Source organism: Erpetoichthys calabaricus, chromosome 10 (assembly GCF_900747795.2).
Source record: "Erpetoichthys calabaricus chromosome 10, fErpCal1.3, whole genome shotgun sequence".
Classification (NCBI taxonomy): Eukaryota; Metazoa; Chordata; class Cladistia; order Polypteriformes; family Polypteridae; genus Erpetoichthys; species Erpetoichthys calabaricus.
The window spans coordinates 104,389,614-104,416,741 of record NC_041403.2 but is presented as its reverse complement, the minus strand read 5'-3'; the positions used below and the strand labels follow the sequence as shown (position 1 = coordinate 104,416,741).

General features: G+C 40.1%; 1 protein-coding gene across 1 annotated transcript in view; it reads left to right on the top strand.

Moving 5' to 3' along the window:
* Nucleotides 1-11,317: 11,317 nt before the first annotated feature.
* The window catches only part of b4galt5 (UDP-Gal:betaGlcNAc beta 1,4- galactosyltransferase, polypeptide 5), a 130,669-nt gene continuing 114,858 nt past the window's right edge, over nucleotides 11,318-27,128 (top strand). Inside the window, exon 1 of the mRNA XM_028811690.2 lies at nucleotides 11,318-11,826. Coding sequence (XP_028667523.2) covers nucleotides 11,721-11,826 — 106 coding nt within the window. The 5' untranslated portion in view covers nucleotides 11,318-11,720. The remainder of the gene's footprint in view (nucleotides 11,827-27,128) is intronic.

The following is a 27,128-nucleotide window of genomic DNA, read 5'->3' as shown; positions in this document are numbered from 1 at the left end:
AGTTAAGTAGCATAGGATGGTGGTCTGTAGGATGATGTTGGAGATCAAGAAGAGGAAGAGAGTGAGGGCAGAGCCAAGGATCAAATGGTGGAAGTTGAAAAAGGAAGACTGCAAGGTTGAGTTTAGGGAGGAGTTGAGACAGGCACTGGGTGGCAGTGAAGAGTTACCAGACAGCTGGGAAACTACAGCAGATGTAGTAAGGGTGACAGCAAGAAAGGTGCTTCGCGTGACATCTGGAAAGAGGAAGGAGGAAAAGGAAACCTGGTGGTGGAATGAGGAAATACAGGAGAGTATACAGAGGATGAGGATGGAAAAGAAGAAGTGGGATAGTCAGAGAGATGCAGAAAGTAGACAAGAGTACAAGGAGATAAGGTGCAAGGTGAAGAGAGAGGTGGCGAAGGCTAAAGAAAAAGCATATGATGAGTTGTATGAGAGGTTGGACACTAAGGAGGGAGAAAAGGATCTGTACTGATTGGCTAGACAGAGGGAACAAGCTGGGAATGATGTGCAGTAGGTTAGGATGATAAAGGATAAAGATGGAAACGTACTCACAAGCGAGGGGAGTGTGTTGAGCAGATGGAAAGAGTACTTTGAGATGCTTATGAATGAAGAGAACGAGAGAGATGGAAGAGGTTGGATGATGTGGAGATAGTGAATCAGGAAGTACAACAGATTAGCAAGGAGGAAGTAAGGACAGCTTTGAAGAGGATGAAGAATGGAAAGGCCATTGGTCCAGATGACATACCTATGGAAGCATGGAGGTGTTTAGGAGAGATGGCAGTGGAGTTTTTAACCAGATTGTTTAATGGAATCTTGGAAAGTGAGAGGATGCCTGAGGAGTGGAGAAGTGTACTGGTGCTGATATTTAAGAATAAGGGGGATGTGCAGGACTGTAGTAACTACAGAGTAGTCGAAGCTAGGTTAAGAAGTGAGGTGATGATTAGTGAGCAGCAGTATGGTTTCATGCCAAGAAAGAGCTCCACAGATGCAATGTTTGCTCTGAGGTTTGTGTTGATGGAGAAGTATAGAGAAGGCCAGAAGGAGTTGCATTGCGTCTTTGTGGACCTGGAGAAAGCAAATGACAGGGTGCCTCGAGAGGAGTTGTGGTATTGCATGAGGAAGTCGGGAGTGGCAGAAAAGTATGTAAGAGTTGTACAGGATATGTACAAGGGATGTGTGACTGTGGTGAGGTCTGCGGTAGGAGTGACAGATGCATTCAAGGTGGAGATGGGATTACATCAGGGATCGGCTCTGAGACATTTCTTATTTGCAATGGTGACGGACAGGTTGACAGACGATATTAGACAGGAGTCCCTGTGGACTATGATGTTTGCTGATGACATTGTGATCTGTAGCGATAGTAGGGAGCAGGTTGAGGAGACCCTGGAAAGGTGGAGATATGCTCTAGAGAGGAGAGGAATGAAGGTCAGTAGGAACAAGACAGAATACATGTGTGTGAATGAGAGGGAGGTCAGTGGAATGGTGAGAATGCAAGGAATAGAATTGGCGAGGGTGGATGAGTTTAAATACTTGGGATCAATAGTACAGAGTAATGGGGATTGTGGAAGAGAAGTGAAAAAGAGAGTGCAGGCAGGGTGGAATGGGTGGAGAAGAGTGTCAGGAGTGATTTGTGACAGACAGATATCAGCAAGGGTGAAACGGAAGGTCTACAGGATGGTAGTAAGACCAGCTATGTTATATGGGTTGGAGACAGTGGCACTGACCAGAAAGCAGGAGACAGAGCTGGAGGTGGCAAAGTTAAAGATACTAAGATTTGCATTGCGTGTGATGAGGATAGACAGGATTAGAAATGGGTACACTATAATAATCCATCCATCCATCCATTTTCCAACCCGCTGAATCCGAACACAGGGTCACGGGGGTCTGCTGGAGCCAATCCCAGCCAACACAGGGCACAAGGCAGGAACCAATCCCGGGCCAACCCACCGCAGCATTATAATAATAATAATAATAATAATAATAATAATAATAATAATAATAATAATAATAATAATAATTTATTACATTTATATAGCGCTTTTCTCAGAACTCAAAGTGGATAGAGGGTCAGCTCAGGTTGGACGGTTGGGAGACAACGTCAGAGAGGCGAGATTGCGTTGGTTTGGACATGTGCAGAGGTGAATTGCTGAGTATATTGGGAGAAAGATGCTAAGGATAGAGCTGTGAGGCAAAAGAAAAAGAGGAAGGCCTAAGAGAAGGTTTAAGGATATAGTGAGAGAGAACATGCAGGAGATGGATGGAACAGAACAAGATGCAGAGGACAGAAAGATATGGAAGAAGATGATCTGCTGTGGCTGCTCCTAAAGGGAGCAGCTGAAAGAAGAAGATAAAGTAGATGCTGCATCACATTATAAAGGTTAAAACTGGATTAAAATACCCAGAAATATCCTGTAATTGTGCAGGAGGGATATAACAGAAGGTGACTCATGATAAGACTGTTGATATAAATTTCAAGAATATACGCACAAGTGGACAATCAACCTCAACTGGCTACAATTTTCATTGGAGGAGCAGGCTTTGTTAAGGTTGCTTACGTTGCCCTTCCTTTGTGTGCCCTGTGAGTCACTTCACCCCATTTTCCATGGTGACTACATATATAAAAAACAGTATGACCACCAGAAATGATTGAATGTACAAACAGAAACTGCATTGAGATTTTCCGCTCACAGTAAAGCATAAAAAGCCACAAAGGAGTCAGTTTCCATTGCCACACCCTGGATTGCCTTTCTGAGTTTAAAGTATTATCAGCACAAACCCTGTTAATACCAGAATCTGTTTTGTTTTCATAAGTACATTGCCATTATTTCTCAATGTTTGCTTTTTTTCCATGCAAACATTAAGCCAGTAATGCATATTCAAAGAATCCTGGGCTGTTAAAAAACACCTTTGAATCATTATGCAAACATCATTGACTGTGTTTAATAAATATCAGAAAGTAAACATATTACGGGTCTCCATACTTGAAAAATTAAATTTGTAAAATATGTTATCAGTCTTGCTGAAATAATGAGGTTTAGCTTTTCAGCTCAACTGTGAATGTGATTAATTTGAAAACCGAAGGTGGTGTGAGCAGGTGTTCATACAGTTGGGAGTTTGCACATTCTCCCCCATCTGCTTGAGCTTTTCTCCATTTACTTCAATTTTTTCCTTCTGGTTAACTGGAAACTCTAATCTGCCCTGGTGTCAGTGTGTGTTTGAGTATACCCTGGAAAGATCTGCCAGAGCATCTCTCATTTGGTTCTTGCTTTGCCCATGATAGTGCCAGTATAGAGTCCGTCCACCATGACTCTAAAGTTGGATGAAGCAGGTTTGAAAACAGATGGTTTAGTTCTCCACAAAAAAACCCCAACTTTTTTTAAATTCTACACTTATTTATTAGGTTGTTTCAGACTTTCAGTTGAGCACAGTACTTATAAAGAAGGTGCGACACATACACAAATAACATAATAAACAATTCTAAAATCATAGTCAACCAAAATGTAGCATTATCATAACCAAATCATCCTTGAACATTGCACTTACACCGACACATACACACATCTTCAGTAGGTCAAATGGAATTACTGTTTAATTTTAAACACACATGTTTAGGAAGTCGGAGGAAAAGCCAAGGACCAGAACAATAACCCCATGGAGACATGAGGAGAACATACTGTCGCACACATGCACATGGAAGGCAGCTAAAGGGCTCGAAAGATGGTAATTCCCGGTTGGACCAGGGGGTGGCAGAGTGCACTGACCCTTTCTCTTTTTCCCCCGCAGACCAAATGCGAGAACATCTGTTTCCAAACCCCAAAGATGTCACTTCTGGTTCTACCCCTGAAGACATCACGTCCGGTTCCATCCCAAAGACATCACTTCCAGTTCCACCCTGAAGACGTCACTTCTGGTTCCAGCCCTCCATCTTTAAAACCCACCATGTCTGTACCAAACATCAATTCTGTTTTTAACTCTTGCCTGTAAAGACCATTTTTCTACGACCTTTTTGATTTCGAAGTATACGGGAGGCTGCCCAAATCTCTTTTTGTGTCAAGGCTCAATACAAACTCCACACAGAGAATGAAGGGGAACAAGATTCTCACGCAGGACGCTGAATTCATGAGACAGCAGTGTTCACTACTATGTCACTGAGCAACACTACAATCAAACAAAGGGATACTGCTCTATAAAAACAAACGCATGCATACATATCTATTGATTTTTGAGCATATAGACGTTTATTTCCAAAAACAATGTGACATTTTTTGTGTCTGGTGCGGCTTAATGTAGAGCATGCCTAGGAATACATCCTGCATTCCAAAAACATGATACTGGCTGCCAGCATTTCTGTTAGTAACATATGTTATATTCATGAATTAAGCATGCACTGTAAAGTGTCAATAAAAATATTCACCCCTTGGATGTTTTCAAATTTTATTGTTGTTCAACTTTAAATCACAGTGGATGCGATTTGGCTTTTTTGACATTGATCAACAGAAAAACACTAATTCATGTCAAACTGAAAACAGATCTCTGGAAAGTGATCTAAATGAATGACAGTTACTGTATAAAACACAAAATAATACATTGCATGAGTACTCAACCCTGTTGAGTCAGTATTTACCAGGTGCGGCTTTAACAGCCATGACAGCCTTGAGACTGTGTGCACAGGTCTCTAACAACTTTGCACATCAGGACACTGCCACAAACTCTCAATTCGATTCAGATCTGGACTCTGACTTGGACACTACAGGACATTAACAGTGTTATTTTTACGTCATTCCTGTGTAGCTTTGGCTTTATGCTTAGCGTCATTGTTGTTGTAGACAGCATCAGGATTTCCTCTAGGACAGGCATGTGCAACCTTGACAGGATTATGGGCCGGATTAGAAAGTAGAAAGATTACGCGGGCCAGAGTACTTCAGGATATATATGTATTTCTGAAAATCGAAAATGCAAGAAGGCCAAAAAAAACAAACAAATATTTATTAATATATTATTTAATAAAAACTCTTTATTAATGCGACGATTGAGATTGCATGGTGGACACAAGCTTATCAATATTAGGAGATATTGTGGACGTGGAAACTCGCAACGTGTTTTCTAGGTGCTCATCAGTAATTCGCGTCCTGGTTTTGGATTTTACGAAGTTCATCCTTGAAAAAAGTTGCTCGCATTTATAGGTGCTGCCAAATAGAGTCATTCTTTTCTGAGCAAAAGCTGTCAGCTTTGGAAACTTGTCACGTGGGAAATAGTTTTTATAAAAATCAAGTAATTCAATATCATTGAATTTTGATTTCAGGACAAGGTTCTCTTGTAGTTCAATTAATTCCATTTGCAATGAAAGTGGAGCTAGTTCGACATCAACATCAAATGGACAAGAGAAAATTTGCAAGTTTGCTTCTTGATTTTTAAAACCACGGAACCAAATGTTGAATTCTCCACTCAATGAATTTAATTCATTCGCAAACGATTCACAATCAAAATATTTGTCCCTGAATTTGTAATTTAGCATTAAGTTAATTTAGATGTGTTGTTAGGTCAACAAGAAATGCAAGATCACACAGCCAGGGTTTGTTTTCTAGCTCAGGAATAGGTTTTCCTTTCATGTCCATGAAAAGAGATACCTCATTTCTCAAATCATAAAAACATTTCAACATTTTTCCCTTGCTAAGCCAACGCACTTCACAATAAAATGTAAGATCTTCATGGTCAGAAAGAACGTCAGCCAGAAATTCTTGAAATTGGCGGTGATTTAGCGCCCTGGATTTAATGAAGTTTATACATGCAGTTATTGTGCCCATCACATGTGCAAATTTAACTGATTTTGCACATAAGTTTTGCTGGTGTATAATGCAATGCAATACCGACAAATCTTCGGTATTGATTTTGTTACTTGATAATTTGGTTTTTATTTGGGCAACAACTCCGATGTTTGGTCCAATCATCGATGGAGCTCCATTGGTGGATATTCCGCATAACTTTTCCCACTTTAAATCAAATACAGTAAAAACAGTTTTTACTTCCTGGAAAATCTCTTCACCCCTTGTTGTATTCTTCATTGGTTGGAGAGCAAGCAATTCTTCCGTACAATTGAAGCTAGCGTCAACTCCGTGAATAAATATAGCCAATTGAGCGGTATCGTTGGAGTCTGTACTCTCATCAAGAGCAATGGAAAATGCTTAAAATTTTGATGCAATATTTTTAACGCTTAATTTTATGTCACTGGCCATTTCGTCGATTCGTCGGGTTATTGTCCAATGAGAAAGACTTATCTTTTCCATTTCATGGCTTTTCTCTGGACACAGAACTGCAGTAAGGCATTCCTTGACAAACTCGCCTTCAGAATATGGTTTTGAGTGCTTCGCAATTTTTTCGCTAACAATAAAACTTGCACAAACAATATTGTCAGCTACATCAGTATGTTTGCGGAATAACATCTGTTGTGCCGATACACATTTTTTCAAATTTTGTATCTTATCTGTTCTTAGTTTACCTTTGTAACTGTTGTAATTAGCGTGTTTGTATTGTAGTGTCTTTTTAAATTGTATTCCTTTAAAACTGAAATAGTTTCCAAGCATATCAAACAAAGAGGTTTTTCTTTCTGCATTATAAAAAAATAATCGTCAGTCCATTTCTCTTGAAATGTACGACTCTCAGCGTGCACTTTTCTCTTCTTTGTTGAAGCCATCTTAATCAGGGGTTGATCAAAAATTCACAAGTATTTGAAAGTATTGAAATGTAGGCCGATATAGCGTGAAACTCGAAACAACATGCAGATAGGTACAGCACTAGCAAAAACCATGAAAAGACTGCGCTATGCTACGCATGACAGCAGAGCTGAAAGATGCAGCAGAGTCAACGACTACGAGCTCTTGCACACTTTAAACGTGCGACAGTTCCAGACGTGCCTTAAAAGTGGGGGAAGCACAATATAAAGTACTTCAGAAAGCACTGGCCGCATCATACTATCAAAAATAATCCAACAATACCACAAGAACAAACAGGCATCACCAAGAGTGTTAACGGGCCAGATTCAATGATATTTGGAAAAGTCGTCGCGGGCCGTATAAAATCAGTACGCGGGCCGGATTCGGCCCACGGGCCGTAGGTTGCACATGCCTGCTCTAGGACTTCCCTGATTTTTGCTGCATTCTTTTTACCTTCTACCCTCACAAGCCCTCCAGATTCTGCTGCAGAAAAGCATCCCCACAATATAATGCTGCTATACTTCACAGTAGGGATGGTGTGTTTATAATAAAGTGCAGTGTTTGGGTTATGTCAAACATTGCATTTAGTCTGGTGGCAAAAAATAACTCCATTTTGGTCTCATCAGACCATGGAACCTTCTTCCAGCTGATTTCACATTTTCCCATGTTCCTTCTGAATACTCTAGCTGAGATGTTATTTGCATTTTGTTAACAGTTGCTTTCTCTTTTCCACTCTCCAATTCTGCAACTGGTGAAGCACCAGGGCAGTAGGTGTTGTCTACACATTCTCTTCAGTGTCAGCTACTGTATCTTTTACCTCCATTGAGTTAACAGAGGTCTCTTGGTGACTTCTCTCACTAGTCTTCTTACATGATCAATCAGTTTTTGGTGGATGACCTGATCTTGGCAGATTAACAGTTGTGTCATACTCATGTGTCATACTCAATTTTTCAGTGATTGATTTAACTGGACTCAAATGGATATTCAGTGAATTGGATATTTTCTTGTATCCATCCCCTGACTTGTGTGCTTTACAACAACCGTTTCATGCAGCTGTGTGATGTGTTCTTTTGTCTTAATTTTGTAGGGTGGGACACCGTACTGACTCATTACAAGCTGGATCTTCCAGATAAGGTGCATTACTGTATACTACAATTAAGTGGAATACCTTAATTATACACGGATGATCTTTAAATAACTAATTATGTGACTTTGAAAACCAAGGTGCCTATGATGTTTCAGGTGTGTCACGTTAAAGGGGAGAATATGTATGTGATCAATTATTTTTTCTTTTATATTTGTAATTAATTTGTTCACTTTACAGAGATACAGTATGTTTTCACTTTGACATTAAAGATTTCTTTACATGTTGATCCATGTAAAAAAAGGTAAATCCACTGTGATTCAAAGTTGAGTAACAATAAAGTATGTCTCTTATTTTTTGTTTATTTTTTGTGACATCGAGTCATAAACAAGATTAGCCAACTTATAAAGTGATGATTAAAGATGCAGACTCTTAAGTTAAGTTTTGCTGGTCATTGTTGATAGTTTTTGAACCCAGGATGACGTAAAGAGCAAAGAACTAATAGATGATGATTGCTTAGTTGAGAACAGTGATTCTCTCGGCTCCAGCACACTCTCTGTTCTTCCAACAGCAATAATCCATCCATCCGTTTTCCAACCCGCTGAATCCAAACACAGGGTCATGGGGGTCTGCTGGAGCCAATCCCAGCCAACACAGGGCACAAGGCAGGAACCAATCCCAGGCAGGGTGCCAACCCACTGCAGGACACACACAAACACACCCACACACTAGGGCCAGTTTTAGAATCGCCAGTCCACCTAACCTGCATGTCTTTGGACTGTGGGAGGAAACCCACGCAGACACGGGGAGAACATGCAAACTCCACGCAGGGAGGACCCAGGAAGTGAACCCAGGTCTTCTAACTGCGAGGCAGCAGCGCTACCACTGCGCCACCGTGCCGCCCAACAGCAATAATGTTCATCTTATTTTTCCGTTGTTCCCATTATGTAGGCGATTCGGCATGTTGCGGGTGCAGCAAAGCACTGTATCAGTGCATGCTCCCAACCACTACCACCACCATTATGTCCAACTCACCTGCAAAATCTTCTTCTCACACTAAAGTCTTTATCAAATCAGCTTCTTAAGTTTTCAGATGTCTTTTCTTTTGCCCTTAACTTTGCTCTGGACACTGTCCATCAGTCCACCACTTCATTATTGATCCTGCATATCCAGTTCAGGGCTGCTGGGGCCCGAGCATATCCCTATATACGGCACAGGGTAAAAAGAGGGATCATTGTTCCTTGCAACTGTATATACTAGTTGTTTTAAAATTTGTCACAAATTATTTCTGGGGTGCTGTGGTGATAGTGGTGTTACCTCATAGGCTTCAAGAACCCAGCCTTGATTTCCAGCTCAGTCAGTATCTGAACTGTATCAGAAGTTGATGTGCTTGCTGCTTCCTGAGCAGCTCTTCTTTTCTCCACCCTAGTGGTCCGCTTCTTCTCTTCTTTTGTCGGCATCTTTTTGTGTTAAAACTAATTAAGTCAGTTTTTGTGTTGCAATTACTTGTTTTCCTTAATTTTTCACTTAAGCTGGCACTTAAGTCTTCAATCTGCCTCAAGAATGATTTAAGATATGAAGAGGTAGGGGAAGTGACGACGAAGGTGGTAGGGATGAGAACGGCGCCTGTATGCATGCACTGCATGGCCACCCTTCTGGCTGCTGCTGAGAGTTGATTCTACAATAAAATAAAATAAAAATAAAAAGAGGAATAACCTAGGAGGTCAATCATTACCCCAAAAGCGGATAATAGACCTCATGTAGTATATGTGTACCAAATTTCAGGTCAATAGTTCAAACGGTTTGCAAGCTACAGGTGATTTAAAATCCTGGAAAGACAAATGCACAGTCACAGTAGTGTATTATATAAGAAGATGCTGCCTTATTAGTATTAATAATATATGTTAAATAAATTAATTGTAAACACAATTGGTTTATCTATATATTTATATTAAGATGTAATGTCTTTAAAGTGTGGCATAGTGTATGTTGGGATAGCATGGTGTTTTAGCGGTTTTTAGATAACTAAATATAATGCACTCTGGCTTGAAGGGTGCTCATCCCAGTCATGATTATCAATGGTTCCGGGTTCAGGGACATTGTAGCACCTGGAGCCAACCAGGACCTCCAAAATTTGGTGGCAGCAGTAGGATGAGCCAGTAGCAGTGAGGAACAAAGACATAAGGAGAAACAGCAAGAAGATTTGGTGACTGACTTTTATACAAAGAACTCACGTAGTAAAGCCTGAAAGGATGGAAGGACTTTTTGAATATGGACCTTTTAATAGACTATTTATTTATTGATATTTTATGTGGTTTTAAAAGTTCATATTCTTTTTGTGTCCTGTGATTTTAAAGGGGGCTTGGGTTTGTTTTAGTATGGGATGATAACAGTGCTTTTAGTGCAGTGAAGAGGACTATGCCATGGACCTTGCCAACTGGCTGCATGGGCTAGTCTGGATGTGGCATATCGGGGGTAATGTGTTATTGCCCTGAATTACTGATGTTTTTTAGATAAATAAACGTGGTACACTCAGGTTCAAAGGTTGTGGGGTGCACATGCAGACATTAATTAATAATTGCCGGCCGATGACAGTGCAACAATCAGGAGCCACCTGTACCCTTGCGATAATAACAAAATGGAGTCTGAACACAGCAGAAGGAGGAAAAAAATCTAAACAAATATAGTGAAAGAAGCCAAGTAAACGTCACTTTTAAAGGAAAGGACCGAGACTCATGTAGATTTTAATGGACGTAGCCTACTCTGGATGGGATGTTACCTTCATTTTTAGTATATTACATTTATTGATTTTTTTTTTTTTTGCTTTTTATCTGCCACTTGGCTCATCTGGATTATTTTTTGGATTATTTATTTATGGACCATCACTGTACTATTTTGCACTTTGGATTCTGTTTGAAAATAAAAAGCACTTTTACACTTACATCAGCTCTTACCTGTTATGTGTCTTCATCTAGCTGGCTCATGATCATTGACGATTCCAGGTTCAAGAACATTATGCCAACCTCGGCCAACCCGGACCGACACAGAAAGAGAAACTGGAATCTATTACCAAAATGATTAAACCAAGTTAAAAATTTAGCCTAGAAACAATGGCAGTCTTTTACAGTTTGAATTAATTGGTAATGAACTAAAGTCTGGAATCTCAGATAAAATTTGATCCTCGCATACTTCGAGATAAAATGCACACGGAAGGTATCACAGCTAAGGTTTGAACCTACACTTTAAAGTGCACTACTACCTTGTTCTGTTTAGTGCCCTTGCTTATTGAAACCACAGTGTTTAGTTTAGGGAAAAGGTTAAAACATACATTTGGTTTTCTTCGGAGATGAAGAATCTGCATGCCGTAGTTTTCGCAATATTATTCTTATATTACCTGTTCCATTTTTTAACTACAGTCTCGCCATACGTTAGGAAAGACATTTGCAGACATTCCCTACTGTTCAGCCGCGCTGTAGAGTAATTTGGTGACGCTCCCTAAAATCATTAACCTGAAGGTAGTTTTCAGACGATCCCTGTGATCCATTCATTCCTCATTCTGCGTTAGCGGCTGAGAGATTTCAAATCGGGATGCGTTCTATATTGTAATTTTTACGCTGAACATTGTTCTTGTTTGTATTTATGAATACATCGCCGCAGATATAAATTATAGCCTTGTTTAGTCTTCAAAGGAGTTTAAGAAGCTGAAGGCCGATTTTTGTATCTTTTTTCTTTTAAATTATTTTTATTCTCGACTATTTCGGGAGGAATCAAGATCGTCATTTCCACTGTCACTAGAATCTACATTACGTGCTGTGCTATTTTATTACTGTTTTTAATTACTGGCTAAATTGGAATAAGGAAAAAAGCTTTTTTTTTTTAATCCAAAAATTATTTTGCCTCCCATCAAAATCAGATTTCCCCGTAGGATGCGTAGTCATTACAGATTGCCGAGGAGATCACTTTTTGCTTTGCTGTTTCTCTTCACTCTCTCCACCTCCGCGATGTATTTCATCTACTCCGCTCCGGGAATCGGTAAGCGAATATCCAACTTTCCATTCTTATATATAAGTATATTTTCTACCACGCGCATTTAGTGTTCTTGAGCTGACCTGCTTTGATTGAACAGAGGTGCAAAGAGCAGGGGTCAACTGCATGATCCGCTGCGGTTTAAACAGCAGGCTGCGCTGCTTTTTCCTTCAGTTCTGCAGAGACTAGAGAAGTCGACAAAAACTGCAAATCCGCTTGCGTTGGAGAGCGGAGGTTTTTGATTTAAAGTGATCGCACCAACCAAACCTTACGTTTAATGGTACTTTTACATTTCCCGAAACAAAAGAGTAATGATCTTGTTTCTGCTGATTACTATATTGTCTAGGTACGTCACCTATATTCATTGTATATGAGATGTCATGTCAGGTGGACACAAAACTCCTATTTTTTGCCGGTTTCAGTCAACTTTTGGAACTACTGCGGACTTTTCGCCGCTGTATGTTATTGTTGAGGAGAGATGGGTACTTGTCACCGACGTTTTGAAGACTCAGGAAAGGCGGACCTTGTACAACCTGGTACTATCACCGATTTTTTTTCCATTACCACGCACTTCACACACTTATGAACTGATCACTGGACGTAGTTGTAAATCTTACAGAAGATCTACTCCTTAGACACCCCATGTCTGTTAGACAGGAATGTATATAAATTTCCAGCAGCATATCAGATGAGTATGTTAGTTTCAAATAGTGAATGATATTAGTGTACAGTATTATGTATCAGCAGATATTTATAGAGCTATTACATTTTTAAAATGGTATTACTCATTCAAGCAATCAATCCGAAGATGAATCTTGCTGGTAACATGTAAGCTCGTAGTTAGACGTAATGGTTTGTGTTGCTTGGCACCTTGCGGTTTGACCTTACTTTAATCCTCCTATTTTAAACCAAATATATTATTAATCATTGATGCACTATACTGTTACAGTGTACTGTGTGGTTAAAAGACACATTAAAGGTAAAGTTGGTACTTTAACATATGTCAATGTTGTTTTTTTTATCAAGCCAATTGTCAGCTGAAGCTTCACTTCATTTATTCATTCATTCATTTTTATTTTTATGTCCGCATCGATCAATTTCCTTAAAGGCTTTCTGTCTTTTTTTTCTTTTTTTTTTTTTAACCAGTAAACAGTTAACATAGTTGTGTGGATGGGACGCTGTTCCATCAAAGACACTGGTGTACCGATTCTCAATGTGAGATGATTTAGAGTTAAGAATCCCCCTGAATGTGCTCAGATTCAGGCAGGGAATCCACATGACAAGGGAAACAAAATGAAAACCTCTCATCTCTTCTGAACCTGTTGCTGAGTGCTGTGAGGTGCATATGCAACGAATTGGGATCTTTGTACTACCTAGCAAGGTTCACTACAGGACACAGTTCACCAGATTACACTCCCTCACTTTTACTCACACATATACTGTAAGCAGGAGAATTCTGACTTTAATCTGACAGTATCTGGGTAAACTGTGTACACACATTTTCATACGTGTGGTGAGCCTTTATTAAATGTTTCAGGTTTACTCAGTAGGCGAAAATGACCCAAATTATGGGATGAGACACAATAACCTGCAATTTACTCTTTTTAATTGGAAAATTAAAATGCCCTTTTGCTGTGGACTATTGCATTTTATGACATATACCTTGTATTGACTGTAAAATGGAATGGAAGTACACTTAATAAGAGTACTTTGAACTCAATTAAATGATGTGATAATATATTTTTTATTTTTCAATGGCATTTCTTTTTTGTGTTCTTGTATATAATATTAAAACATGAAATAATGTAAATGAAGAAATACAATAACTATAATGGTCATAAGAGTTTCATTTTAAATAAAGAAATGTTAACAAGTTAATGCATTTTATTTTAGATTGGACACATTTATTCTGTGTGGACAGTCTGCTGTATGAAGGCACAGTGTTGTGATGTAGTCACGTGTGTATTTTCATACCAAGAATTTCAGTTACCTTACCCCCTCTCTTTAATAAAAGGTTTAAATAGGCTTGACTAGTTATTACTGAATAATTAATTTAAAAGTATTCTTAAAAAAAATATGACTAAGTGTTTTTTGCACTATGACAGACTGGCTTCAGACACCCATGGCTGATTCCTACATTGTTTCTGATTCTGATGGTATACACTCCAGCTTCCCATGACTCTATACTGGCACTTTCAGTAAATGAATATACGTACTTTTATAGTTTTATTTATCTTAAAACTACCTTTTCCTTATGTATCATATTTAAATTTAGAAATCAGTCACAAGGTATTCTGTAAACCTGGATTCTTATACAATGGTCTCCTAATGTATCACATTTGGATACACAAAACTGTCATGAGGGATAATCCAGTGTTCAGTGTTTTATTTTGTAGTATACTATTTCCAAAATTCATATTGATTGTCTAAAGCACTACAGTCCTGTGTGTTTTTTCCATCTGGGGTGAGGCACCTAGCACTGATCTCCGGCTTTCTTAGACAACTCTCTACAGTTTATAAACCATTACGTGAAGTGAGATGACTTTAGGACACTTTGGCCTTTTGTCACTAGGACTGTACTGAGGTATCATAGCACAGTAGCTCAAATCCCACACCTGTATCCTGTCTGTGTGGAGGAGTTGGCACATCCTCCCCGAATCTGCAGAGTTAGGTTAATTGGGACTCTGAACTGGACCCCAGTGTGAGTGGGTGTGTGGACGAGATGGCTAGCACTCAGTGTGTCAAGATGGGCTGCCTCCAGCACTCCATGACCCTTGGTTAGATTAACTGGGTGTATGTGTATGCATGTTTCAGAATGAAGGTGGTATAAAGACAGTTTTATCCATCCATCCATCCATTTTCCTACCCGCTGAATCCGAACACAGGGTCACGGGGGTCTGCTGGAGCCAATCCCAGCCAACACAGGGCACAAGGCAGGGAACCAATCCTGGGCAGGGTGCCAACCCACCACAGAGACAGTTTTATTGTGGAAGGAATTTTTTTTTGATTGAATGTTTTCCAGAATTGCGTTAATAATTACCTCAATGATAGTGTATTTATTAATAGGTCCCATGATGCCATTTTTTTTTCTTTCTTAACTTAAGGAAGGGTGGAGTGGTGGCTCTGAGGTTAGGGATTTTCACTGGCAATCGGATGGCTGCCGGTTCAAATCCCAAATGCCCAAAGTGAATCTACTTCATTGGGCCCTTGAGCAAGGCTCTGTCCTGGGTATGGCGTTAATCTGCATCCAGCCCTGCAAGGAAAACCTGGGGGTTGGTGGCAGAATTGGCATTCCAGCCACCATAAAAAACCTCACATTGGTTCCATTCCATCTGAATTAGTGCGGTGCTGAGGTTTCACCCATTGCATGGCTGCACTCAGTACCCAATCTGGGATCCTGAGTTGGTTTGTCATGTGGTGGATATGGCAATGCACTGTATCAGTGCATGCTGCTAACCTAAGGAAGGCATGTTAATAACAACTATACTGCATATATCCATTAATCATCCAAATGCTCATTTTTCACACAAGCTTATTCCAGCGTCTCAGTGAACAGACAACAGCCTTAGGCAGTATTTGGTGAAAGGTGTGAACCAGGTCCAGGGCATTCTTATACTGTATGTATCCACAATTTCGGATAAGCGAGAAAATCAGATTACCTAGAGAAAAAAGCAAAGTGCACATGGACAAAACAAAGAAGCAACCATTATTTTATACAGCAAACACAAATCCAAAGCTTGTTTTATTGTGTAATTGCATAGTTGTGGTGGAACACTGGTGGCTTAAGTAATTTGCTTAGGGTCACAGTAGGTGAGAAAAGAAGCAACAACCTTATGGCCTAGTGTCTACTTCATTACCCACTATGTCGCACTGACTTTTCATATTTATGAAAAGTCTATACAGAAAATATATAGGCTGGTCTCTGCACCCAGCACTTTGAAGGTGTGTTATTTCAAAATGTATATAGTGTTTAGCAATACTGTAGCATTGCTGAAGGGTCCAACTTGAGCTGACCCTCCAATGTACTCATTTCTAATCCTATCCATCCTCGTCACACCCAATGCAAATCTCAGCATCTTTAACTCTGCCACCTCCAGCTCTGTCGCCTGCTTTCTGGTCAGTGCCGCCGTCTCCAACCCATATAACATAGCTGGTCTCACTACTGTCCTGTAGACCTTCCCTTTCACTCTTACTGATACCCGTTTGTTACAAATTACTCCTGACACTCTTCTCCACCCATTCCACTGTGCTTACTCTCTCTTTTTCTCTTCCACAATCCCCATTACTCTGTACTGTTGATCCCAAGTATTTAAACTCATCCACCTTCACCAACTCTACTCCTTGCATCCTCACCATTTCACTGACTTCTCCATCAACATCCTGAGCAAACATTGCATCTGTGGTGTCCTTTTTTGGAATGAAATCATACAGCTGCTCACTAATCATCACCTCACTTCTTAGCCTAGCTTCAACTCCTCTTTCCCATAACTTCACGCTGTCGCTCATCAATTTTATTCCACTGTAGTTACTACAGTCCTGCACATCCCCCTTATTCTTAAATATCTGCACCAGTACACTCTTCTCCACTCCTCAGGCATCCTCTCACTTTCCAAGATTCCATTAAACAATCTGGTTAAAAACTCCACTGCCATCTCTCCTAAACACCTCCGTGCTTCCATAGGTATGTCATCTGGACCAACGGCCTTTCCATTCTTCATCCTTTTCATAGCTGTCCTTACTTCCTCCTTGCTAATCTGTTGCACTTCCTGATTTACTATCTCCACATCATTCAACCTTCTTTCTCTCTCATTCTCTTCATTCATCAGTCTCTCAAAGTACTCTTTCCATCTGCTCAACACACTCTCCTCGCTTGTGAGTATGTTTCCATCTTTATCCTTTATCACCCCCTAACCTGCTGCACATCTTTCCCAGCTTGGTCCCTCTGTCTAGCCAATCAGTACAGATCCTTTTCTCCCTCCTTAGTGTCCAACCTCTCATACAACTCATTATACGCCTTTTCTTTAGCCTTCGCCACCTCTCTCTTCACCTTGTGCCTTATCTCCTTGTACTCTTGTCTACTTTCTGCATCTCTCTGACTATCCCACTTCTTCTTTTCCATCCTCTTCCTCTGTATACTCTCCTGTATTTCCTCATTCCACCTCGTTTCCTTTTCCTCCTTCCTCTTTCCAGATGTCACACCAAGCACCTTTCTTGCTGTCACCCTTACTACATCTGCTGTAGTTTCCCAGCTGTCTGGTAACTCTTCACTGCCACCCAGTGCCTGTCTCACCTCCTCCCTAAACTCAACCTTGCAGTCTTCCTTTTTCAACTTCCACCATTTGATCCTTGGCTCTGCCCTCACTCTCTTCCTTTTCTTTATCTCCAACGTCATCCTACAGACCACCATTCTATGCTGCTTAACTACACTTTCCCCTGCCACCACTTTACAGTCTTCAACCTCCTTCAGATCAACTCTTCTGCATAGGATGTAATCTACCTGTAAAAGGGGATAAAAAATAGACAACATTTATTTCCGAGCTGAAAAAAATGAAGATTAGAGAATATTTGGGTGTATAGCCTTTCTCAGGCACGTGAACAGTATGTAGATATTGTCTATTATTGGCAGATGTAGCACCTGAGCAGAAGGTTAGCAGCCAGGGGCACTTGGGTCAGCCTGAATATGTAGAGCTTCAAGAGTACCAGCTGGCATCCCTATTTCTGTCCTCGGGGAGAAACCTGACCTCCAGATACAAAAAGCCTTAGAATGATTTTAAACCTGCCTGTCTATTAAACTGAATGCTTATTTGTTCATGTGATTGTATGCTAATGTGAAGGAGTAATGTAGCTACTGCGAAAGTGGAATCCTAGCTCAGTAAATCAGTGTGGCACGTCTATGTTAAGCCAGCAACAACATAATAGATGGAGACAGAATGGCATAATGGCTCGGGTGTTTACAGTAATTGAAGCCAGAAGCCTTCAGTTGCTTAAGATGTAAGCTATATGGTACAATGAAAGGTGCTATTTAAAATAAACAAATTAGTAGTCCCTAAATTCCTTATGTGGTTTTGATTCTTCTTTGGTGGCAAATTTTCCATCATGATCTTTTTTTTTTTTTTTCAAGAACAGAACTTAATATCAGTGTAAAAACTATTTAGAATGGAGGCTTGAACATAATCAAGAAATATAATTAATTTACTACGATGCATTCATTCACAGCCATAGAAACGTAGTAGTATGGTCAGTTCTATGAGTGCACTGAAATTTTTCCTGGCATGTCTGACTAATGTATTGCCACACTCCAACATTATAATAATCGAGAAGGTACTGTACGAAAAACATTGCTGCATTTTATGCATTGGAAAACATAAATCCACTTAACTGACATACTCATTCTCTCTATTTCTTATCACTTGTTCAGTTGTGCTTCCATTTCCCTAAGGCACATGGAAGAAAACTAAGCAAACCTCATGAAGACTAAGCCAGAGGAGGAGGAATAATAACAGTATTTGGTTATAGCATTTTGAATGAAATATTAAGAAGTAATCACCAGTTCAAATCCTGGATTAACTCAATAGGTATTTCTGATCAAATGTTGGGGGGAAAAAAATCTTGAATTGAGTTTATCAGTAGAAACTGTGAATTGCATGATGCTGCACCAGATAGTGAGTTTCGATTCATCAGAAAACATCATCACATCTGGAGGGAATTTCACATTGGAAGGAAGCTGAGTACTACAGAGCAGCTGCTATTTAAGTGTGCTTGCTCACAAAGGGCACAGGGTGTTAATGAAGTGTCAGCAAATAAGAGGCATGTGGAAGAGAGTGTTTGGAGTTGTCTACGTAGTTACATGGTGCAGTGGCACAGTGATTAGTGCTTTTCAGCTCCAAGTAGCCAGGTTCAATTCCTGGCCTAGTTGTATTTTGTGAGCCACCTTCTGCATTTATGGGTTTTCATCCTTTCTCCACTCTTCTAAAAATGGGAGTCCTAGGATAATTGGGGCTTATAAATTGTCCCATTAGTGAGGGTTAAGTCTTTTGTGAGGCCACATGTTGCTGGCATAGTCTTCAGTTTCTTGTGGTAAAGAAAAAAGTTTAAAAATTCAACAGTTTCTAGTAGAGAGAACTATATGGTAAATCAATACAAGCAATTTAGGTTGAATAGAAATTTTATCAGGTGTCAATTGCAACTTATGGGTCATATGCTTGAGGATATGACTATACACTGTATTAATTAGTATAGTATTTCCTTATGTATGTGTGTCCGACCATCCAAGTTCTAAATGTGCTCATTCTAATACAGGGTGATGGGAAGCTTAAGCCTGTCCTAAAAGCATCAGGTGCAAGGCAGGAGCCAGCTTTGAATGCAATGCCAGTTCATTACAGGTCCCTCTGGCACAATTCAGAGTTGTTAGTTAAGCTTGGGGCCATGTCTGTGAGATGCGAAAGGAAACCAGAGTACTGCAAGAAGACCCATGAAGACAGGGAGAATGTGCAGGCTCCCACAGATTGTGCCAAGGCTAGGGAGTTGAAACCAGAAGACGGCTTTGTTATTAACCATTGTATCATCATGTCTTGCTGTCGCCTATATTCAGTCATTCATTTTTATACATGTTTAATCAGTTTAGGTGCAGTATATTTGTATTGATTAGTCTTTTTATTGAGAGTGTCATTCTAGGAGTAGTGGACCAACCAGCACCCTAATTAATTGATTTGTGTGAAAAGCTCACAGACATTTACATGAATGTCCTCATTGATTTTAAAAATAATCTGTATTTTGGAACTATTAGAAATATAATAAAGTAAGTGTTGCCACTTCTGCTGATGACCTCTCTACTTTTTAAAGCAGGTTTTTGCTTTTCAAGTTGCACAGCTTTCTCTCTTGTTTGCACATTTGACTTTTCACTATTTACAACCTATTGAAAAAATCCATCCATCCATCCATTTTCCAACCCGCTGAATCCGAACACAGGGTCACGGGGGTCTGCTGGAGCCAATCCCAGCCAACACAGGGCACAAGGCAGGGAACCAATCCTGGGCAGGGTGCCAACCCACCGCAGGACACACACAAACACACCCACACCAAGCACACACTAGGGCCAATTTAGAATCGCCAATCCACCTAATCTGCATGTCTTTGGACTGTGGGAGGAAACCGGAGCGCCTGGAGGAAACCCACGCAGACACGGGGAGAACATGCAAACTCCACGCAGGGAGGACCCGGGAAGCGAACCCGGGTCCCCAGGTCTCCCAACTGCGAGGCAGCAGCGCTACCCACTGCGCCACCGTGCCGCCTATTGAAAAAATGTGCATCAATATTATTATTATTATTTTACTTGTTTGAAAATGTGTACTTTCATTCTACAGGCAACTTTTGTTCTTTTGTAAATTGGATTATTATTATTTTACTTGTTTGAAAATGAGTACTTTCATTCTACGGGTAACTTTTGTTCTTTTGAAAGTTGGTGATGATGGCTCTGCTCTGTCCCCCAAGCTGTTACTTGAGTGAAGCTGCCATGTGGCTTTTTTCAAACAAACCCTACGATGACCATAAAATAAGTATGGGTCACACATGGAAGTAACAAGCAAGGCAACATCCTGGACAATTTTTAGGATTTTATAAATGTCAGACAGACCGCTGCTTCAAGTCTCTAAAAGAAGACATCATAGGGAAACAGTGAACATCTGGTCACCCTTTATACATTCTGTCTATTATTTTTTGAAACCTATATCAATAGATCAACTCTGACTACATTTTGGAAAAGGAAAAAAAATCAGTCATAAACAGATTTACTTGCATCTGTGTGATTCTCTCCTTTGCTGCAACCATGTTATGAGTCTGACTCAAGTGCCTTTTAAATGACAAAGTGAAAATGCAGTCAAGAAAGTGAGTGGGAGAGGACAGACACAGGATGGAATTTTGTCAGGACCACTTGAGGGCAAGGCAGGGAGGCGAGCTGCAGATTCTTTGTGGTACAATCCCTCTAAACCACCAGGATGATTTTGCCTTTAGTCATGAATGTGCGTGCATGAGTGCTGATAGTCAGTGAAAGCTCAATCGGAAATGCAACACATAGAATGCAGCAATGAGGAGTAAAGAATGAGAGGTGTTTTGGAGCTCACAAACACAAGAGAAGCTCATCTGTCTAATGTCTTGTCTTGTGTTTTGCATATCATGACAGAATGGGGAAAAAAGTATATAAGGGCTGAGATTGCAGCTGAACTTGCCATAGCTGTTAACCCTTCATGCAGCATGGGCTCCATCAGATAGCATGCTGTTGGCCGTCAATTAAAGGGGCAAGCAGGTCTCCACTGAAAGGTCAGCACTCAGCTGTATGGCTACACTCCTTACTGTTTCCTCATGACCATGTTGTTAACAGTACCAATAACACCCCTATCCCATCAGCCAATGTAAAAGTAATCCAAAGGGAAATCGGACAGAATACCCAATTTTCATTTTGAGTCTCCTCATATCTCCTAGATAAGATTACCTGATTTTGTAATGAGTAACGGCTCAGTCTTGTACACTTAATACTGGACACTGTTAACAAGATTCAGGGAGATCAGAGTATACAGCTGGGTAATCTGGGATGAGCCGAGTTTTATGGGGATTCATGAAAAGTGATTACCCAGGAGCTTTGCAATTGCTTCATCTCTTTGAGAAGTCAGCCTTCATTTTTCAGTCATCATGAGACACTTATTCACATTGAAGCTATGCAAGCCTGTGTACTATTTGCCTGCTCAAAGCAGCCGAATGCCAAGTGTGAATGTGATGTATCAGAGAGGCACTTCCTCTGGATGATAAAGAACAAGATTCACATGACAGAGTGCCTTATAGCCAAATGGGTTGGCCTTTTTTTTTTTTGCCTGCTGATTCTGTTCCCTCTGCTGTATCTAATAAGAATTCGGCGTAAGAAAAAAAGCTGACACATTCGACCGAGGCTTGTAAAGATCAGCCAGCTCAGCATTTGATATAGGCAAGGTCATCATGCAATTCTGTCAAGGATATCCCAGAAAGAAATAATATTCAGTTCCCTGTCTTTCCACTGTGTAGCTTGGATAGCCACTGCTGAATGACCCGAACTCCTCCTGTTTTTCCATAGTAACCTCACACCCCCCAAAAAAAATGTAATAAAAGTAAAGAGTGCCAGCCAGCTAGCTAATAAAGTAGTACTCCAGTTGAGCATCAGGGATGCCATCCTTTTAGGTAGTTATTAGCTCTTAGAGGTGGATAATGAACTAAAGTTTATTTGCACTTGGTAAAGAAGAGGTGGTCATGGTTTGCCATTATGTCTACAACAATAATGAGGGAGCAGTGCACTATGCAACCCTTAAAGGTATGTGCAATATAATAGAAGTTCTGTATAATTCACTGTATTGTAACAGCTTGATTTTTGTTTGTATTTATTTTTAATTTGACTGTGGTGTAGAGACACATGGTTACAATTGCTGCCTCAAATTTCCAGAATCATGGATTCAAATCCTGGCCCATGCTTTTTAGGCTGTTTGATAACTCTTATTTGGTCCTATGGTGTATTTGTGAGTGGGCCCTACAATGCACTGATGTCATGACCATCCAGTGTCAGTTCCTGCTATTCTGCTAGGAGAGCTTTTGTTTCCTCTTAACCCTGAACTGGACTAATGGATTTAGTGATGGGTGGATAAAAAAGAATGGATTCAATTTAAATCTTTATAATAGTAATAAAACATTTTATTTATGTAGCGCCTTTCATACACTCAGTGACACTTTACAATTCAATAAACACATTAACAAGACAATGGAAATTACATACAAGAAAATAAATAATACTCATTGAAGAGATGTGTTGTAAACAGAATTTTGAAATGAGTAATAGATTGTTCTTCGCAAAGGTTGAGGGGAAGAGCATTCCAAATTTTAGGGGCTATCACACTGAAAGCTCTGCCACCCATAGTTACTAACCTGTGTTTAGGTACAGTTAGCGTCCAGTGATCTTAATGAACAAGCAGGAGTGTAAGGAAACAGCAGCACAGAAAGATAATGAGGGGCTAAACCATAAGGGCTTTAAAGGTGAGAAGAATAATTTTATATTTGATTCTTGAAAAGACTGGTAGCCAACGCAACTCATAAAGGACAGGAGTGATGTGAGCAGATTTTTTAGTGTGTGTAAGTAGACGAGCAGCAGAATTCTGAACATATTGTAATCTATTGATGTATTTAGTCAGGAGGCTATAAAACAATGCATTGCAATAGTCCAGACGGGTAGTGATGAAAGCATGAATCATCAGGGACAACAACATTAATTTGAGACATTTTGACATTTTTCATAGTTCTACAATAATAAATGCACAATCCAACTCTCACTTTTTTCAGTTTTGTTTGAAACTGATGACATCATTTTTATGGATTAAAAAAAAAAAGATCTGCAGTGTTTATTTCCATCCAAATTCATACGAAACTGTCCTTAGTTAGGCTGTTGACACTGGACACTTTACATCTAACTAGTAATGGGTTGGACCCCCTTTTGCCTTCAGAACTGCTGTAATTCTTTGTGGCATAAATTCAACAAGGTGCTGGAAACATTCCTCAGGGATTTTGGTCCATATTGACATGATAGCATTACGTAGTTGCTGCACATTCGTCTGTTGTGCCTCCATGATGCAAATCTCCCGTTCTACCACATCCCAAAGGTGGCTCAGTTGGATTGAGATCTGGTGACTGTGGAAGCCATTTAAGTACAGTGAACTCATCGTTCTGTTCAAGAAACCAGTTTGAGATGATTTGAGCTTTGTGATATGACACATTATCCTGCTAGAAGTAGCCATCAGAAAATGGGTACACTGTGTTCATAAAGTGATGGACATGGTTAGCAACAATACTCTGGTAGGCTGTGGCATTTTAATGTCGCTCAGTTGGTACTAAGGGGCCTAAAGTGTGCCAATAAAATATTCCCCATACAATTACACCACCGCCACCACCAGTCTGAACTGTTGATACAAGGCATGCTGGATCCATGCTTTCATGTTGTTGATGTCAAATTCTGAATATCACAGAAGAAATCGAGACTCATCAAACCAGGCAGCGTTTTTCCAATTTTCTATTGCCTAATTTGGGTGAGCCCTTGCAAAATGTGGTCTCAGTTGCCTGTTCTTAGCTGGCAGGAGTGGCACTCGGTGTGTTCTCTCTGCTGCTGTAGACCATCTATTTAAAGGTTTGATGTGTAGTGCTTTCAGAGATGCTTTCCTGCATAACTCGGTTGTAACAAGTGGTTATTTGAGTTACTGTTGCCTTTCTATCAGTTCAAACCAGTCTGACCATTCTCCTCTGACCTTTGGCATCAACAATGCATTTTCACCCAGAGGAGTGCCGCTCAATGGATATCTTCCCTTTTTTAGGTCATTCTCTGTAAACCTTAGAGATGGTTATGCTTGAAAATCCAAGTAGATCAACAGTCTCTGAAATACTCTGACCAGCCCATCTGGCACCAACAACCTTGCCTTGTTCAAAGTCACTTAAGTCACCTTTCTTCCCCATTCTGATGTTCGGTTTGAACTTCAGCTAGTCATCTTGACAGTGTCTACATGCCTGAATGCATTGACTTGCTGCTATATGATTGACTGATCAGATATTTGCATTAGCAAGCAGTTAAACAGGTGTGCCTAATAAAGTGGCCAGTGAGTGTATATGTATCTCTCAAGTAAAGCCAGGAGAATAATCGAGAGAAACAGAGAACCCCACCCCCTCACAAAGCCTTGTGGATTCTAGGTACCACTAGAAGGCAGTAATCCAACTCTAGCGTTCTTGAAGAGAGGTAACATGGCTTATGTAATAGGTGTCATGGGACTGCTTTAGGGAAAAATGGACAACACCTTTATGATGTTTTCTTCAAAACATAAAATGAATATTGATTACTATCATTAATCGCATATCCTGTACAATACATTTCATCATTAAATATATTTTGCAATGTATGAACGTCAACTGAAAATTTCCTGTTTCCCTGCACCACCCTATATAACTGGCATTGGAGCTCATAATTCCTTTAAACTTTGCTTTTCATTTGGAGAGTGGTGGGTTTGTTTCCTGCCTTGTGCCCTGTGATGGCTGGGATTGGCTCCAGCAGACCCCCGTGGCCCTGTAGTTAGGATATAACGGGTTGGATAATGGATGGATGGATGGATGAATGGCACTGTCACAATGTTCACTCACATGCACATGCACATGCACAATCACACACAAGATAATTCCAGGCATGTGAAAAAAATAAGTAAACCCTCTTTCAATTCTGTAACTTTCCTTTTCAGGGCATAAGTAACAATCACGTTTTCCTCAACAAAAGCTAAAATTTTCAACTGGTGTTTGGGTCAACACTCAACAATTCTTGATTATCAACTACTCAAGTGGTTGTGACGTTATTAATATGTAAAGCATAAAGGTGTACATACATTTTCACAAATTGCTGTTAATGTGGCCTTCTGTGTTGGTTCTCACCTGAATTTAGATTTATCAAATTTAAGGATTAAATGGTTTTTACTTACTTCCTCATAGAAATGTTCATAAGTGTCATTAGAACGTGTGAAGTAGGGGAGGTCAAATTATACAAAAATTAGTTTGAATACTCCTATTAAAAATAATTAATTACCCAAATATATTCAAATGTAGGTTAACAGCTCTAAATGCTCCTACATGTATGTTTGTTCTTAACATTCTTAATATTTGATTTTTTGTTTGGTGTGCTTCTGCAAAGCTTGCGGAGCTTATAATTCATGCACTCTGCAGCTTTCACTTGGAAAACACTTCCATTTGCAAAAGTGGGATTTTCTGTGCAGGAAAAGTGTCATGATTAAAGAGAAAAGAGAAACTGAGACACTGAATATGCTTGAAATGCAGATAGGAAACCCATACAAAATCACTCACAATTACTTAAATACATTAAAGCTTCCATTTCTTTAGTACCACTCACCCTGCCCACCCTCCTTCAGCCTTTTGCTGCGCCATGTTTATGATCGTTGTGTGGAAAGGTTGTGAAATCAGTGCCCATCTATATTTGTTTTATTTTTGTTTTATTGAAGTTGGGGCATGGGAAGTCTACAGTCTTCTTCTGCTTCTTTTGGCTACTCCCGTTAGGAGTTGCCACAGCGGACCCTCTTTTTCCATATCTTTCTGTCTTCTGCATCGTGCTCTGTTACATCCACCACCTGCATGTCCTCTCTTTCACCACATCCATACACCTCCTCTTAGGCCATCCTCTTTTCCTTTTTCCTGGCAGCTCTATCCTTAACATCCTTCTCCCAATATACTCCGCATCTCTCCTCTGCACATGTCCAAACCAATGCAATCTTGCTTCTCTGACTTTGTCTCCCAACCGTCCAACTTGAGCTGACCCTCTAATGTACTCATTTCTAATCCTGTCCATCCTCATCACACCCAATGCAAATTTTAACATCTTTAACTCTGCTACCTCCAATTCTGTCTCCTGCTTTCTGGCCAGTGCCACCGTCTCCAACCCGTATAACATAGCTGGTCTCACTGCCGTCCTGTAGACCTTCCCTTTCACTCTTGCTGATACCCGTCTGTCACAAATTACTCCTGCCACTCTTCTCCACCCATTCCACTGTGCTTACTCTCTCTTTTTCACCTCTCTTCTACAATCCCCATTACTCTGTACTGTTGATCCCAAGTATTTAAACTTATCCACCTTCATCAACTCTACTCCTTGCATCCTCACCATTTCACTGACGTCCCTCTTTTTCTGAATAGTGTTAATCATCATTTCTCAAAATTTGAACTAATAATAGCTGTGGGCATATCTACTAAGGCACTTCAACAAAAACCTTTATTTTGTGGAAAACGCAGAGATCAAAATTAGAGAACGATAACAATTGTAGCAGAAAATAAGATTACAACTGCAATTTTTGGAGGGTTACAGTTCTCAGTAGTTAGTAGGAAGTATAGAGGCCCTTGCCTTGAATGACTTCCACACATCTGTGCATGACATGCGCATCTGCAATGACTTCAGGACATCACTAGTTTCTGACACTGCTCTGGTCTAATCTTGGTCAACTCTTCTTCCAGTCTTGTCCACGGTTCGGTAACTGGTAGCATAACTTTGTTGCCAAGGATTTTCCAGAGATTCTCAATTAGGTTTATATCTGGAATTTGGGCTGGATACTTCATTCCTTCAGTGTTGTTGCCTTCAAGGAACTTGTTTACCTGTTTTGCAGTGTGACAGGATGCTTTTTCTTGTGTGAAAGTTGAGGACTGATTGGGAGATGCTTGCAAGGAAGGAACTGCAGGCTGATGAAGGAGGTTCTGGTAAACATTTGCAGTAT